Genomic DNA, 17,641 nt, shown 5'->3' with positions numbered 1-17,641 from the left:
GCACGTAGAGTACAGTGGGTAGCAAGGAGAGGGACAGAAGGAGAGAGGGGAGAACAGTGATCGTGGATTGTCATTCCAATTGGCAACCTCTCTCTGGCCCTCACTACTCAGAGGACAATGGGGTAGACACGTTACATCCTGCCTGCGGCAACTTGGAGGGGTTTTTGCAGTGAAATATTGTGCTGGCCAATCGTGTTTGTTCTCAAATGGATTTGTATTAATAAAAACACGATCTTTCACGGATCTCCAGAGAAGACCTATAATCCCGCTTCTTAGAGCTGTAAAATTTTCATCATTACGTTCATTTTCCTAAACTACATGGAAGGGTGGTGCCTCAACAATTGAATTATGAAATCTTAATGGAAAGAGCACAGCTTCCATCTTGCCTGGTTCTGCATCTATTTTTTCTTTGGAAATTAGACGTGCGCAAGTATAGGATGAGGTGGCCAAACCAGGCTTTTAGAATGCTTCCAGATATTGATTCTTTTCATCATGTTTCAGAAACCATTACAGTGGCTAATGCAGAAAAAAGTAAGCCTCTCGGTGGCATCTGGCACTGTCCATCTAACTGGAGAGGACTAATGCCCTTTCCATTTTAAAGTTCTCATTTGAATACCCCGGTCCTTCAGCGTTTGATACCCAGTCCCATTAAATGCTTGGTGATTTAAAATGCCAGCGTGAATAATTTATAAATACGCAGATATGTGTTCACTTCCCATACTGCATAATTTAAAACCTGGAGTACAGGGACTTGTTGGATTTTAGATAGTTCTCATCTTACTCATCCATGAGTGGCTAGTCTCAAACAAGGGGCTCCACTGATCAGTGAGAATATTATTTTAACCTGTCCATTAGCAACGCCTGTTAGACTGTAAGCTCGTCGTGGGCGGGGAATGTGTGTGCTAATTCTGCTGTGTGTCCTCTCCCAAGCACTCAGTACCTTGCTCTGCACACAGAAAGCGCTCAATCAATACGATTGTTCGATTATAGCAAATGGTTCGGTCACCTCTGAAATGGAGATTTCTTCAGATCGGGCTCCACTTTTACCGGAGACAGAAGAACTTGTTCTGAAAAAGGGAGACAGGCCTCAAAGAACAAGTTTTCTGGAATCATTTAGGCTCAATAGGAATGGGAACGAGAGCTCGACTAGAAAAGCTGGAGCAGAACCTGGGATAAAATTAGTGTCGTGCTCTATTTCCAGCCAAACCTGCCGAATTGTACATTCCAAGCTCTTAGTACTGTGCTCTGCACATAGTAAGTGCTCAATAAATACTATTGAATGAATGAATGGTTGAAATTACCCATCTTCCTCACCTCTTAGCTTCTCTCCTCCCAAAGACATGCTGAGAGCTGTAATAATCAGCCCAGAGACCTGGGAAGTAATAGCATCTTCCCACTGTATCATTTTTGCTCCAGATGAACAAGAACAAGAAGCTACGCTTCCTCTTGATTCTGGGCAGGGAATGGGTCTGTTTATTGTTGTATTCTCCCAAGCACTTATTACAGTGCTCTGCACACAGTAAGCACTCAGTACGTACAGTTGAATGAACGAATGAATGAACAGTAAGCGCTCAATAAATACAGTTGAGCCCACACCATGCTAAGTGCTGGTGGAGATATGAGTATCAGATAATAATAATGTTGGTATTTATTAAGGTATTTATTTATTACTATGGGCAGAGCACTGTTCTAAGCGCTGGAGTAGATACAGGGTAATCAGGTTGTCCCACATGAGGCTCACAGTTAATTCCCATTTTACAGATGAGGTAAATGAGGCACCGAGAAGTTAAGTGTCTTGCCCATAGTCACACAGCTGACAAGTGGCAGAGCTGGGATTCGAACCTATGACCTCTGACTCCAAAGCCCAGGCTCTTTCCACTAAGCCACGCTGATAAAACACAGGTGCAATTTTTTTTTTTACCTGATGTTCCTCCCCAGCTGATACTTTGAGTAATAAAAAAACCACCAAAAAACACCCCAACTCTTGGGCCTGTGGAAACATTTTCATTGTACAAACCAGGTGACCAGACTACCGCCTTTTTAATTTTTTTTTTTTAACAAGAAAAACCTTCAGGGAAAGCCAACTACTCACATGGGCAAACTCAAACCAAATTCTTCTCTAGTTCCATCAGAGTGTTCTATTTGTTCTACTGCGGAGGGCTTCCTGTAGCAGGGACACAGCCATGAAAGAACACAACTGGGAAGGAGGGTGAGGTTGGTTTTAGCGTTTGACATATGCCGCCCACGAATGGCCCGCTTTCCCCTACAAAACCCCTACAGTGCTCAGTTCTGCCGTGAGTCTAACCCGTCTGAGGCCTCTTTAATCTAGAGTGTTCTCTGGGGTTCGGGGGGGAGAGGGGGAACCCCAACCTCTTCCCTCCCCACCTTGCTCCAGAGCCCCTGCCAACACAGGCAACATTTCCTAGCTATGGAGCTCGGCTGGGTGCTTAAATAAAGACCCCGAAGATGCCCAGTGTCGCATCTCTACCGGACAGGCGACAAGCCCGCTGAAAGCCAAACCGTCGCTACGGTGTAAAGCTGGTCACGTAGTCCCCGCTGTTCTCCACATAGTTCAGCTCACAGTGAGAACCTGGCAGTCACCCCATGATGCTTCTCTAACCAAAAGCTACGCTGCCAAAAGACCAGGAAAGCAGTCAGAGTCCTCTCCGCGCTTTGTATCACCTCACCAGGCACGATCCGCCCCAACGCCCCTGGCGCTTTTGGCTTGTATCCTCACTCGTGACTCGACTTCATCCTGCTATCCCCAAGCGTCATTTTGCTCAAAAACCCAAGCTTCAGCAAAGAGGAATCATCTGTCCACGCAACGGAGGTTGACAAGCTTTTCCTTTCCCCTCTGGACACCGTCCTCCGTCGATGCTGACGGAGAAGCTGGTTCAGCTTGTCCTTAAAGAAACTGGTTGTGAGCGTGTAGAGGATTGGGTTCAGTGCACTGTTGATAGGCAGAACGAAGATCACGATCCAGGAAGTGATCGTGCCTAGAGAAGGAGAGGCAGGGTGGGAGAATGGGTGATGGGCCATTCACTTTTCAATCCAAGACATCAAAACATATATGAAAAGGAATCTCTTTCAGGAGGGACATTTATTGAAATCTGCAAACCTTAGGCGTCCCCTGACTAATCCCTCCTTTCCTCTTTTCCCACTCCCTTCTGCGTCGACCTACTTGCTCCTTTTATTTATCCCCCGCCCCCAGCCGTATAGCACTTACGTACATATCTGTAATTTATTTATATTAATGTCGGTCTCCCCTTCTAGACCGTAAGCTCCTTGAGGGCAGGGAATGTGTCCATTTATTGTTATATTTTACGCCCCCCAAGCACTTAGTAAAGTGCTCGGCACACAGTAAGTGCTCAATAAAAATGGTTGAATGAAACCTGAGCCATTTAGACCTCCTCTGTAAAATGGGGATGAAGACTGTGAGCCCCATGTGGGACAACTTGATTACCTGGTATCTCCCCCAGCACTTAGAACAGTGCTTGGCACATAGTAAGCGCTTAACAAATACCAACCAAAAAAAAAACATTGCACAACTTATGGAGGGGGGCGGGAAATGGAGAAACCATGAGAGACATACAGGAGTAAATGCTTAATAGACCCTATTATTATTACTACTGGTCCAAAATGCTTTCGGGAAAGAGCATGACGGAAAACATTCCTCTGGGCCCAAGAAGGGACTGACCTGGAATCTCCACCCGGAAGAGAGAGAGAATCTTGACCCCGAAGACCGGGATCCAGCAGATGGAATCGGAGAACACAATGAAAAAGAACCGGTTGGCCACCGCCACGTCCCGGTGAATGTGTCTCCTCACTTCTGACGTCTGCAGGGCTGTTTTCTTGATGGAACAAAACATGCTGATGTAGGAAAATACGATGATGATGAAAGCCAACAGGTTCACACCTGGGGGAGAAAGTTTATCACTTAACTTCTTGGTGTAAGCCAACGAAAGGAAAATTATTTACCTGCAGACTCTCCAAAGCGTCCTGGGAGAATAAAGCAAGTCAACTGATGGGGTTGGGAGCAAACTCACTCATAAGAAAGAATAATGGTAGTATTTGTTAAGCACTCACTATGTGTCAGGTACTGTACTAAGCACTGGGGTGGTGGCTTTGTGGAAAAGGCCCGGGCTTGGGAGTCAGAGGACGTGAGTTCTAATCTGGCTCTGCCACTTGTATGCTGACCTTGGACAAGCCACTTCACTTCTCTGTGCCTCAGTTACCTCATCTGTAAAATGGGGATTAAGACCGCGAGCTCCATGTGGGACAACCTGATTACCTTGTATCTACCCCGGCGATTAGAACAGCGCTTGGTACATAGTAGGCGCCATCATTATCATTACCATATGCCCGGTGTGGGGAGGGATTGTTTCTATTGCTGAATTGTACTTTCCAAGGGTTTAGTACAGTGCCCTGCAGGCAGTAAGCGCTCAATAAATGCGACTGAATGAAAGGGACCTGGCTGACACGAACCCAGGATACTAGTGGACCAGAACTTGTGACACAACTCTAAGGGCTGTGGTTTTTCTGGAGGTTTTCAATGCAACAGCTCTACCTGTGCCAGAAACTTGATAAGATGTGGCCTCTTTTCTCATTAGGCTGTAAACTAACAGGGAGATCATGTGAGCTTCTGAAATACAGTGATGGGGACAGAGGGGAGAGGAAAGCAGGAGGAAGAAGGAGAATAGGAGGAGGAAGGAGGTAGAAAGGGAGGAGAGAAGGGAGAAAGGGAGAAGGGGGAGAGGGAAATGGGGAGGAAAGGATTTATGACATTTCTGTTCAGCAAAATTTTAAAAAAATCTCTTCCATACCTAAGTCATTCTTTCTCATATAAGGCCTTTATTGGTAGTGTCACCTGGTACCTTACTGATCCTAGTACTTTGATAAATTTGCATACATAGGATCCTGAAGAAAGGAGGCTGGAGTTTAATAAACTAGCCTTATATCATGCTTTACCACTAAATCCATTCCCTCTGCAGAATAGGGGTGAATCAAATGCATTTTTCTTCCCTAACCACCCAGTTTAATTATTGGAGTATTACTTAGTATTTGGGAAAATGGATCCCAATAAAAATCCATCGTGTATTGAAGGATTTCTATGGTGGACACTGACAGAATTTACCTCCTGGCCAGGCATAAAAACTGTTTTTTATAAACCAGGTTTCCCCAAAGTTAAGTCTCATGCCAAAAAAAAAAAAAATCCAGGAACAGTTTACCTAGAAATATCCCAAGTGAATACCCCTTGCCTCCGATTTCTTCTGTTTGGTCACAATAAAGTGGGAAGCACACACCATTCTTTCCATAATAGTTTCCAAAAAAATCCTCATTCCAAAAGGGAATTATCGCTATTAGGAATCCAACGATCCAGATGCAGACAAGGATGACCAAGGTCTGGCGCTTTCCTGGGCGGATGTTGTTGAAAGGAAAGACAATCACCAAGTATTTCTCTAAAGTCAGGTACGTCAGCAGTAGGACAGAGACTTCGGTGGATAGCATTGCTAACAGCCCCATGAGACGACACTGCAAACTTTCCATCCACAGCAGAGCATACTTCTTGTACTGCCCTCGGTATTTTATATCAAAAAATCCAACAAAGAACAGATAGACTCCCATTAGGCAGTCGGCACCTGTGAGTGAGTTGAAGAAAACATTGTGGGTTATTCGTGATCTAAAAGTTATACAATATGAATGTACTTTAAACCCATGTGTATATAGTATACACATTATATATAGATTGTTTTTATTTTATCTATCTCCCTCACTAGAATGTAAGCGCTCCTTGTGGGCAGAGAATGTGTTATTTCTTTGTTTTGTTCTTCCCAAACACTTAATACTAGTAATTCTAATGCAACAGTCCCTCTTTAATTCCATCAGAATCCTGAATCCTTGTTTATATCCCACCAAGGACTTCTTCAGCACATCTGTATCACCTAAGCATTTAAATACTGAGAAGCTATTTGGCCTAGCGGATAGAGCATGGGCCTCGGAATCGGAAGGACCTGGCTTCTAATCCTGCTCTGTCACAGGTCTGCTGTGTGACCTTGGACAAGTCACTTCACTTCTCTGAGCCTCATTGACCTCATCTGTAAAATGGGGATTAAGACTGTGAGCCCCATGTGGGGCATGGGCTGTGTCCACCATGATTAGCTTCTATCTACCCCGGCGCTTAGTGCAGTGCTTGGCACATAGTAAGCACTTCAATACCATTTTTTTTAAATGCTCTCAGCTTTTCATATCATTTTCCTTTTTCCTCCTGTCTGTAATTTATTTGGGTGTCTGTTTCCCGTCCTGGGCCATAAGCTCCTTGAAGGCAGGGATCATGTCTAGTAAGTTTGTAGAACTCTCCCAAGCACCTAATATACAGTGCTCTCCACAGAGTAGATGCTCAATAAATACAATTGATTGATCGTGCAGACTCATCTGTAAAATGAAGATAAGGTACCTGTTCTCCCTCCTCTTTACTTAGTGAGCCCCACATGGGACAGGGCCTACGTCTGATCTGATTGATCTTAGCATAGTGCTTGGCACAAAGCAAACATTTAATAAATACTATCATTATTTGAGGAGCTAAAGAACTTTCTGTTACTTAGCCTGAAAGTTGCTAAAACACTCAGAGACACTGCAACAAGATTTAATCTTTAGATTCAAAAATCCTTATGAATTATCTGCACAGAGTAAGTGCTCAATAAATATCACCAATAATGATAATAACGTATTCTCGGGGAAGACTTTGTCTATGGGAACAACCCGGAAGGAATAATAATTCACATCCCTTGAGCATGACACATACTTACAACACAAGATTTTGATGGACATAGCATGGGTCTTATTTTCTGCTCGAATAAATGACCTCATGCCAATGACAAAAAGATTCCCAAAGCAAGTAATGAAAGCTATAACCCAGACAAACACCCTCAGAATGTTGTTGGCCAAGAGGTCTTCAAACGAAGAAATGCCATCAGTCAAGGGGGTACATATCCGCACGTGGGGCACGTAGGAGCAGTATCGGAAGTTTTTGAAATAGCTGAAAACAAAAGGAAGAAAAAGCCACTATTAAACCAGATGAAGGTCCAACTAGTGAGTGGTTCTAGAATGTCTAATCCCCTGAACCACGCCGCATTCACATCGCTAGTATAACCAAAAGAGAATATTTTTTAATAAGCTCCCAAACCTTAGCAAACTTGGCCAGGAATAACATTCTGTTCATTTTCAGGGATGCAACTTTTCCCCATGCATAATACAGTTCTTGGCACATTGTAGACACCTATAAATACTGCTACTTTGGAAATAAATTACTCCACGAATTCTCTCCTTCTCTCCCTCCCTTCCCCACTCCACAGTCCTATCATTGTGGTTGGCTAAATGGCTCAAAGACTGTTGCCGGTTGAACACAGTGAAGAGTACTCACTTTGAGGAAGCCATCATTTTCCTATTACTGACAAGGCAAAGAGTCAGATAGGAGTAGGAAAAGTCAGTCTCCCTGAAACTAGAAACAAGCAGCAACTTAAAATGCTGATTTGGGCTCAGTGCCACCAAGGACGTAAGCAATTTCTGTAGGGACGATGCAGTTTTTCTGAGGTTAACTGATGTTTGTTGCATTCCAAGAGCATGGAAGGTGGTGGTGTTTAGGCTAGGTGTATTTTGCCCGATCCCTGTTTTACCAAAAGTGATATAATTCTAGACTTCTTTAATAATCCTTCTACTCAGCACACCACTCTGGGGAGGGGCTGGGTTTAATAGGGAAGCAACGTGGCTTAGTGGAAAGAACACAGGCTTGGGAGTCAGAGGTTGTGAGTTCTAATCCCTGCTCCTCCACTTGTCAGCTGTGTGACTTTGGGCCGATCACTTAACTTCTCCACGCCTCAGTTACCTCATCTGGAAAATGGGGATTAAAGACTGTGACCCCCATGTGGGACAACCTGATCACCTTCTATCTACCTCAGCGCTTAGAAAGGGTGCTTGGCACATAGTACATGCTTAACAAATATCATCATTATTATTATCTGTTGCCAAATAGTACATTCCAACCGCTTAGTGCAGTGCTCTGCACATAGTAAGCGCTCAATAAATACTATTGAATGAATTATCCTCTAGACTGAGCTCGTTGTGGGCAGGGATTGTGTCTACCAACTCTGTTGTACCCAAGCACTTAGTACATGCTCTGCACATATTAAGTGCTCAATAAATACGACTGATTGATCCTCATTCAATCAGTCATGGCTTGTCTTGTCAGACATTCCAATATAATAATAATAATGTTGGTATTTAAGCGCTTACTATGTGCAGAGCACTGTTCTAAGCACTGGGGTAGATACAGGGTCATCAGGATATCCCACGTGAGGCTCACAGTTAATCCCCATTTTACAGATGAGGGAACTAAGGCCCAGAGAAGTGAAGTGACTTGCCCACAGTCACGCAGCTGACAAGTGGCAGAGGCGGGATTCAAACCCAAGACCTCTGACTCCCAAGCCCGGGTTCTTTCCACTGAGCCACGCTGCTTCTCTATCCCAATATCTAGGCGGTACTGCCTAGATCACCTTCACTAAGTTATGTGGACTGTCTGTATTACTCTGCCGATCATGCCTGTCCCTATGAGGCTATTTGGCTGCTCTTGTGGGATCTCAGGTCTTCCCCACCTTATTCAGATCCTTTCCTCTGCTTCCTTAGCCCTTTCTGGAAGAGGACTGTGGGAGAATTTGGGAGGTTGTTTAAAAATATTAATCCCAGTATTCATCAAGCTCTTACTGTGTACCAAACACTATCCTAAATCCTGGGGTAGGTAATCAGATCAGGCAAAATATCTGTCCTACTTGGGGTTCGCAATCTAAGATGTAGGGAGTGTGGGTTTTTATCTCCATTTTATAGATGAGGAAACTGAGGTCCTGAGAGGGTAAGTGACATATCCAGGGTCACATGGCAGGGGAGTGGCAGACCTGGGTTTAGAACTCAAGACTCCTGACCCCCCCCCTCCAGGTGCGTGCTTTTTCTAGTAGGTAACAGACAAGGAGGTGGAAAGGTGAATTACATAAAAGTGTGGGAACAAATCTGCATTAATAAAGCAATTCATAGTTATTAGGGCCTTCGTGACACTGAGGTCAATAGTTAATGTGGCTTCTCCATCTCTTTCCAGGGAGGCTGAGCTTCTCTAGTCTAAGAAAACCTCAAAATCTAGTCGCCAACAGAGGCACAGTAAAACTTTAAAAGACTATGGATGATGCACTGTCTTAATCCCCATTTTACAGATGAGGTAACTGAGGCATAGAGAAGTTAAGTTATTTGCCCACAGTCACACAGTTGACAAGTGGCAGAGCTGGAATTTGAGCCCAGGCTCTTTCCACAGAGCCTTGCTTACCATGACCATGGTAAGCCTCTTTCAGGTCTGAACGTGTAAAAAGCAGAGGAAAAAAAAAGAGTTGACTTCCCTTTGCAACTTTCTGTAGAATGTAATCACGGCAATATTTTAAAATCCCCCAAACAGCTGTGTAGAATAGAAACCCTTAGCACATATGAACTGGAACCAGAAACATCCCAAAACATGCATCACAAGTCTCCATCCATCTTTCGTCTGTGCACTATACATACATATGAGAGAGGTTCTTCAAGGGTTGAAAGGTTCTCTTGTTTATATTTGGAATTTCTATGTTTTCCAGGTCTCTAGAAAATAAAAATACTACATTTTCTGGGGCACGAGTTATTTCAGAATTCAAATGCTTTTAAGAAACGTGTCTACCAACTTTGTTATGCTGTACTCTCCCCAGTGCTTAGTTCAGAGCTCTGCACACAGTAAGCACTCAATATGATCGATCATTTTCAAGGTTATTTTAGTTATCCCGTCCTTACAACATTCTCAATAGAAATGGTTGAAATCTTTCCCGCTAGGCCATAAGCTACTATAAGTCTACAAACTCTACTGCACTCGCTCAAGCGCTTAGTACAGTGCTCTGCACACAGCAGGTGCTCAGTAAACATTAGTGATTAACTCATCTCCAAATCCTTCATATGGAAATGTACAATCAGTCACCTTAGTGAGATTGTTTGCACTGGATCTATTGTTGGCGGAGGCAATAGTTAAGAAGCAAAACTGCCTAAAATAGATCAGAAACTAAATGAATTTTTGTTAGCTTGACAACTTTGGCTGGATGAAGTAAGACAGACATGGTGTCAGCGGGGGACCCTGCGGTGAGTCCAGAGTCATGACTTAACCTGCCAAAGACCACGCAACTGGGTCTTGGAGAGGGAAAGTGTGTATACATTGAGGGAAGGACAATATGTAGTGTAAAACTTCAAGTCCCATCACACCCATCACTATTATGTTTATAGAAAGTCTTTAAAGGCTGATTTACAAAATCCATTCCTCTGCCGGTGCAAATATCACCCGTGGAGGCCCAGTGAGGAAAACCATACGCAACAGTATCTCTAGGAAAATTAAATTTCTTATTTCCAAGTAAGGAAACATATTTCAATAAAGATTCTTCTTACAGTTCTCCTAAGCCTTCCAATATAGAAAAGGTCTTCTCTGGAACAAAATCAATAGGAGTTCCAGGACACTCAGGAAATCTGAGTTTCCTGCAGCAGCCTTCAGAGAATATTTGTCTCTGGCCACCTCTTTTCAAACTGGGCTAACGTGGTCTTAGTAATCGATTTTAAGCTCTGGGAATCTAGGAAAATGTAAACTTGATACACGAGAAAATGAAAATTGCAATGGAAACATTTATCATTTGCATAGATTACTATGTCTTGCCTCCATTTGCATGTGGCAATATTTGAGAAAAAAATTGCCAACCTAGCACATACCTGCAAACAAATTACAGATTATTGCCCATCTCTTTTAGAACTTGGATTTTAAAGAGCTCTGTTTCATAAGCAGTGCTAAAGCCATGCAAAAAGGCAAAAAAACAATAACGGTTACGGAGCTAAATGCTGGCAAAGAAGTCTTTTACCAAGGCAGCGCACCGAACAATGATCCAACGATAGGAGAGGAATACAAAATCGAATTGAGAACATCAGATAGCCAGAGGAGATCACAAAAAATGAAGTCCGTCTCCCAACACTGAATCTAGGCTCACTTTAATACAGAGTGAGACATGAGAGGAAAATAAACAACAGTAGGATATTCTAAAAGCTGCTGATTGGTGAGATGAAATTAGGAAACCCATAAGCAGGGACAGAGGAACCATTTTAAGGATACAATAAAATGAAGCCTCAGCTAAAGAGAAGCAGCATGGCCTAGTGGATAGAGCACCGGCCTGGGATCAGAAGGACCTGGGTTCTATTCCCAGCTCCACCAGAACAGTGGCTGGCATATAGTATCTGCTTTTAACAAATACCATTAAAAAAATGCTGCATCTTAGCTGAAAAGTGGGAGTCAGCTGCCAAAGATAATAATGTTGGTATTTGTTAAGCGCTTACTACGTGCAGAGCACTGTTCTAAGCGCTGAGGGAGATACAGGGTAATCAGGTTGTCCCATGTGAGGCTCACAGTCTTCATCCCCATTTTCCAGATGAGGGAACTGAGGCGCAGAGAAGTGAAGTGACTTGTTCACAGTCACACAGCTGACAAGTGGCAGGGCTGGGAGTTGAACCCATGAACTCTGACTCCCAAGCCTGGGATCTTTCCCCTGAGCCACGCTGCTTCTCTTAGTACAGGGCAATGGTCTCCAGAAAGATTAGCTCTTTTTGCTCTTTTAACTTCATAAAGAGCATGAGACGAATAGGCTAAAGCACAGAAAGTCGCAGGTGCTGCAAACAATAAACATGACAGCACAAGCAGCAGAGTGTGAGTGGGTAGAGAGGACTGTGGGTCCCATATGGACTCTTTCAGTCACACAAACACACCTATAGGTGCATTTCACCCTCATTTATGTCTTCATAGGCGAGAGTGCATCTACGTGTCCACAAATATGACTACCAAAATACTGAAGTGAGAGGGGAGAGTCTGAAAAGTATAATGTAGAAGCTTTTCCCATGTCACTGTGGGATTCTCCGTCAGCAAATAGAACTTTTAAATCCTTGTGATCCCTTATGGGGAAGGAGAATTCAAAGTTCAAAGAAGGCACCATGGTAAGCCTCTTTCAGGTCTGAACGTGTAAAAAGCAGAGAATTCCTTTATTCCCTGTTTTCTTCTAGCTAAATTCCCAAGTCACTCCTCCAGCTAAAATGATCTCAGATATATTTTTAGACAACATACAGAGACTGAAGATATTTAAGACCATCAAACTGATCCTCATAGACGTTCAGCAGTGGATTGTGCGACAGATTCCTAAAATGGGGAAGGAACATTTTTTACTATTAATAGAAGAGAAAATCCAGTGTTACCAGTGTTTTAAAACGATACTGTTTAAATCCAAATCTGATGAGAAAACTGTGACTTACAGTTTTTGTAAAATCTTCAGATCTTTAAAAACATGGTGGGGTAGCTCCAAGATCCCGTTATTGGACAGATCTCTGGTGTTGGAACAGAAAAGCGTTGGAAGTTATATTAAGACATAGCCCACATATCCAAAACCTCATGCTTGTTCATGCCATGGTCTCATCTGCTATAACGTGCATTCTGAATCTGGCCCGTAACTCAAGTGGAGTTATTCCTGGACAAACAACTGGGAATTTATTATGAGGAAGACCAGCAGAATCATAATAATTAGTTAGATAATGCCACATCACAGCTGAAAACGAGGAATCAGTTGCTACACTCCACTCCCTTCTGCATCACCCTTGCAGTTGGATTCATTCCCTTTATTCACCTCTCCCTCGGCCCCTCCGCGCTTACATATCCATAATTTATTTATATTAATGTCTGTCTCCCCCTCGACTCCTTTTTCTTTACATGTAAAGGCCAGAGTTTTTATCATCATCAGCGTACCCTTTCCCTGGTTGCTAAAGGTAGTGGTGTAGATGAGACAGTAGTGGAAGGGAAGGCAAAGTACAAGGAAGAGAAAGCTGCTTAGCTACACAAGTGGCCCATCCGAAAGATGTAGCAGAGAAAATTAAATTTCTCCGTAGGACTCTTGTCTTGATTTCTACTTTCAGGTTCTAAGCACGCGAATGAATGTTTACAGTAAGTCTTTAAAGGCTGATTTACAAAATCCATTCCTCTGCCAGTGCAAATATCACCCGTGGGGGCCCAGTGAGGAAAACAGTACCCAACAGTATCTCTAGGAAAATTAAATTTCTTATTTCCATGTAAGGAAACATATTTCAGTAAAGATTCTTCTTACAGTTCTCCTAAGCCTTTCAATACAGAAAAGGTCTTCTCTGGAACAAAATCAATTTGATTTCCAGGCAGAACCCTGAAAGAGAATCAAGGACAACAGTATGTCAGTGTTGATTTTCAGCAGTGCGAGATATTTCCAGGGCAGGTTCCATTGACTGCTGCGTCTCTGAGGGCCCCCTCATCAATATATATGCACTTGTATGCTCAACTGTTTTGATATTTCTTTCTGACATTATCTGACAAAGAATCCTTATTCTTTCTGCTGCCCTCATTCTCTGTAAATAATTTTGCATGTCTTTCTTCCCCTTCAGATTGTAAGATCCATATGGGCAGGGAAACGCATTTTCCAAGTGCTCAGTACAATGTGCCACACTCGAAAAACACCCCCAAACTATTATTGCTATTACTACCACTTGCAAGGCAGGCCCCTCTAAAGTGTTAGGTTACATGAAGCATCTCACCTCTCCTCTACAGCCTGCCCTGACCAACTTATTCACTACTCTAGTACTGATGATCAGCCGCAAACTCAGTTTTGCGTCTGGAGACCATGCTGATGGCCTCTTCTTTTCCATGGTGTTTGTTCAGCGCTTCCTAATAATGATAATGACATTTGTTAAGCTCTTACTATATGCCAAGCACGGCTGTAAGCGCTGGGTGGGATACAAGGTAATCAGGTTGTCCCACATGGGGTTGACCGTCTTAATCCTCTTTACAGATAAATGAGGCACAGAGAAGTTAAGTGACTTGCCCAAAGTCACACAGCTGACAAGTGTCGGAGCCGGGATTAGAACACATGACCCCTGACTCCCAAGCCAGTGCTCTTTCCATTGACCTATGCGCTGCCAGGTAAGATTCTTTACCAGACAAGCAGTTTTAATACCCACCATCCAGTAGCCCACGGTGTCAGCAAGGAGGAGCGTTTTGGGGAGTATTAATGGGACCCATCAGCCTTGATATATTTCTGCTGCTTTGTCAAATTAAACTCTTTTTGGGCCCACAATGAAAAATGGAAATTCACTTACTGGGCAACTCTCTGCTCCACTATTTTGACGGTAGACTGGGGACGGCTTATTGATAGAAAATGTTACCAGGTCCAGGAATGAATCCACTCCCAGAATCCTTCTCCAGATCCCAGTCACCCACCCTGAGTGTGCATCTGTTCCCACTTCTGTTTTCTTGTCTTGATTCCCCTTAAAGGCAAGGGCCATGTGTAGCTTCAGAGAATAAGTAGTAGAGGTCCACCAACTCTTTGGACATTTGTTGCCTGATGGATTCCCCCAAACATTGTACAGACACATTCACAGCCCCACCAGCTTTCCCCCTACATCATCGATGGTATTTATTGAGCACCTGATGACCCTGTATCTACCCCAGCGCTTAGAACAGTGCTCTGCACATAGTAAGCGCTTAACAAATACCAACATTATTATATGCAGAGCACTGTACTGAGAGTTCAATATAACAGAGTTGGTTGACACGTTCCCTGCCCGCTTTGAGCTCTCCTTGGTTTTCTGCACAGTTTGAAGCCGCTGTTGAGCCAGCACAGATGGAAAGGGGTGGCGAGGTAGAGTGGAAAGAATGACAAAAAAAATCCAAGCACCATCACGTCTAGATAGGGGTGCTGTAGGGTTCTCTGTAGCACTCTCTCTTCACATACCCAGAGGAAGATTGCTGCAGAGCAGAAGCAAAAAATAGGAAGCAGAGTCCCCTCAGCTGCAGCGACAGAGATTTCTGTTCCCTGAAGTGGGCAAGTCACTTCACTTCTCTGTGCCCCAGTTCCCTCATCTGTAAAATGGGGATGAAGACTGTGAGCCTCACATGGGACAACCTCATTCCCCTGTATCTACCCCAGCACTTAGAACAGTGCTCTGCACGTAGTAAGCGCTTAACAAATACCAACATTATTATTATTATTGTTATTCCCTGATGAGGTTGGTGTCGGAAAGTGTAGGAAACCTTTACTGGTGTCTTCTCTGGCTATTGGAGAAAGGAGGAGCAGGAAGAGGAGGCGAAGCAGTGTGGTCTAGTGGATAGAACACAGGCCTGGGAGTCAGGACGATCTGGGTTCTAATCCTCATCTCCTCCAAGAAGTCTTCCCTACACCCTCATTTCCTTTTCTCTCACATCACCCTTGAACTTGGATTTGCTCCCTTTATTCACCCCTCTCTCAGCCTCCGATCACTTATGTACCTATCTGTAATTTATTTTTATTTCAATGAATACCTGTCTCTCCTTCAAGACTAAACTCACTGTGGGCAGGGAAAGTATCTATCAAATCTGTTATATTGTAATAGTATACTCTCGAAAGCATTTAGTATAGTGCTCTACACACAGTAAACACTCAATAAATACAACTGATTGAGTGGGTAACTACCAATCTTTCCCTTCCCACGCAACCAAATTCAAGTGCCTCTAGCTTCAGACATCACTTTCTGCTTCATTTTAGTCATTTATGTGTTAACCAATATTCCAGTTCTCTTTCCACGGAGCAAATCCCATTATGTACTTACAACACAGTGAGCGCATCACAGGCCAGAAAGGTGGAGTCGGTTAGGGATCTAATTTGATTTCCTTCAAAATCCCTTAAAAACAAAAAATGGGATTATTGGTATTTTTACCCATGAATTGCAGGGTTCTTGTTATCAAGGACAAAACCCTGAAATACCCTTTATTTTCTTTCCCTCCAGCCTCTCCTCCCAGGCTGATGATTCCATGCTTGCGTGATAGTCATTTTATCCCACCAAGCTTCCCGCTTTTACTCCATCAGCTCTTTAATGGGGTGTAGGGGAGATTGGATTTTCCACTCAGTTTCTCCTTTGAAAGGAACCCTTTGGGATTGACACTTTGGAGTTCTGAAGAGTCACTAAGAAATCATTTTTCCTCCCCATATCTCCAGTGCTTTTTCCTTTTGAAATGGTATTTATTAAGCGCTCGCTACGGGCCAAGCATTGTACTAAGAGCTGGGGCAGATACAAGATAATCCCTGTCCCACACGAGGCTCACACACACCCTAAGTAGGACTTAAACATTTCCTCTCCCTCAAAAATCTCAAATCCTACAGCCTTCTGGTCAGCCAAACCTTATAATACAATGAAACATCTTTATAATGCAATTTTTAAGAATCTAATTTGTGGAAGCTTTGATGTAGAGTAGTTTTTTTTAGAAGTCTTTTCATAAGGCACGTAGGCATTAAAGGACCAATGGAGGGCTTTTATTACATTGGGAGCTCCTTGAGGGCGGAGAATGTGTTTCTTCTACTTTACTCTCTCAAACATTTAATCAGTGTCTAGCACTCAGTAAGCCCTTATAAATATCACTGATTCATTTATTATTAGGGGTTTCAGGATGAAGAAGTTTGGGTTTTCATCAGTACAGTAGAAAGTACAGGAAAAAAATGTTTTTTATTGAACTTGAATTGGGTTTCAGTCACCCATCAGATTAATCATCCTCAATCTAAAAGGTCTCCAGCTTCAGCCTTCCTGACAAATTCTTTTCTGCATCCTCCTGGCTCCTGGTTATTCCTTCTCCCAGATCAAATGGAATTAGGAGGGGAGTTCTAGCAATCGGTGGGAAAGGGAGACTAAATAAGAGAAACGTTGGCCTCGTCAACCCATCCAATCAAGTCAGCCACATTTATTTAACACCTCCTGTACACAGAGCACTGACTAAGCACTTGTGAGAGCACAACAGGGTTTGAAGACATGATCCCTGCCCTCTGGGAGCTTCCAACCTAGTGGAGCATGTACAAACAAGAAGAGCTTTTGGTCACTGTACTTACGCCCAGTTCAAATGAGGCATTTGGGAACACAGCTTCTCGGGAAGGGCTTCTAAGGAGTTATTAGTCATAGACCTTCAGAAAAGGAAGATAGTGATCACAAAAGAAAGCCTCAGGTGCTCTTGTTCCTGTCCAATGTGAACATTTTTCTAATGGTGTCAATCGGTTACTCGAATGCTTAGATATAGTACACTATAAAAAAGAAACTTTTAAGCTCTGACTTTCATTAGGTAGCAACATTTTTTTAATGGATCTTTTAGAACAGAAACCAAAAATGCACAGACATGCTAACCAACCCGGAGTACATGTGTTTAATGTCCTGAGATGAAATTGGGAGAAAAAGGCAGGCAGTACAGCTTATGTTAAATGGTATTTAAATAGCCTGCAGGTGATTGTTTTCGCAAAAAGTATAAAGGTTGAGGGAATGTTCACTTCTAATATTTCAGGAGTTTCTCAGGAATAGTAGTTAATTAATACAGGGTGATGAAGGCTATTTGAATCCAGGTCACACAGACTGAGATGAATGAAAAAGACTGCAAGAATGTAATTGTTCCCAATAAACATGCTACAGTGAAAATTGGGCAATGGGTCTTAGAGAAAGGCACCATTTTGGTGGTCCAAGAGTGAAATACAGAGTTTGAATA

The 17,641-nt window shown here is 43.1% G+C and overlaps 1 protein-coding gene across 1 annotated transcript in view; it reads right to left on the bottom strand.

Annotated features, from left to right (window-relative positions):
• Window positions 1-2,057: 2,057 nt before the first annotated feature.
• The window catches only part of RXFP2 (relaxin family peptide receptor 2), a 49,012-nt gene continuing 33,428 nt past the window's right edge, over window positions 2,058-17,641 (bottom strand). The window contains exons 10-19 of the mRNA XM_039915010.1: window positions 17,001-17,072; window positions 15,733-15,804; window positions 13,227-13,298; window positions 12,385-12,456; window positions 12,200-12,271; window positions 9,595-9,666; window positions 6,807-7,036; window positions 5,229-5,639; window positions 3,698-3,916; window positions 2,058-2,996 (exon numbers count right to left, since the gene is read on the bottom strand). Coding sequence (XP_039770944.1) covers window positions 2,734-2,996; window positions 3,698-3,916; window positions 5,229-5,639; window positions 6,807-7,036; window positions 9,595-9,666; window positions 12,200-12,271; window positions 12,385-12,456; window positions 13,227-13,298; window positions 15,733-15,804; window positions 17,001-17,072 — 1,555 coding nt within the window. The 3' untranslated portion in view covers window positions 2,058-2,733. The remainder of the gene's footprint in view (window positions 2,997-3,697; window positions 3,917-5,228; window positions 5,640-6,806; window positions 7,037-9,594; window positions 9,667-12,199; window positions 12,272-12,384; window positions 12,457-13,226; window positions 13,299-15,732; window positions 15,805-17,000; window positions 17,073-17,641) is intronic.

This window comes from Ornithorhynchus anatinus, chromosome 20 (genome assembly GCF_004115215.2).
Source record: "Ornithorhynchus anatinus isolate Pmale09 chromosome 20, mOrnAna1.pri.v4, whole genome shotgun sequence".
NCBI classification, from domain to species: Eukaryota; Metazoa; Chordata; class Mammalia; order Monotremata; family Ornithorhynchidae; genus Ornithorhynchus; species Ornithorhynchus anatinus.
The sequence above is the reverse complement of the archived record's forward strand: the minus strand, read 5'-3'. Positions and strand labels throughout refer to the sequence as shown.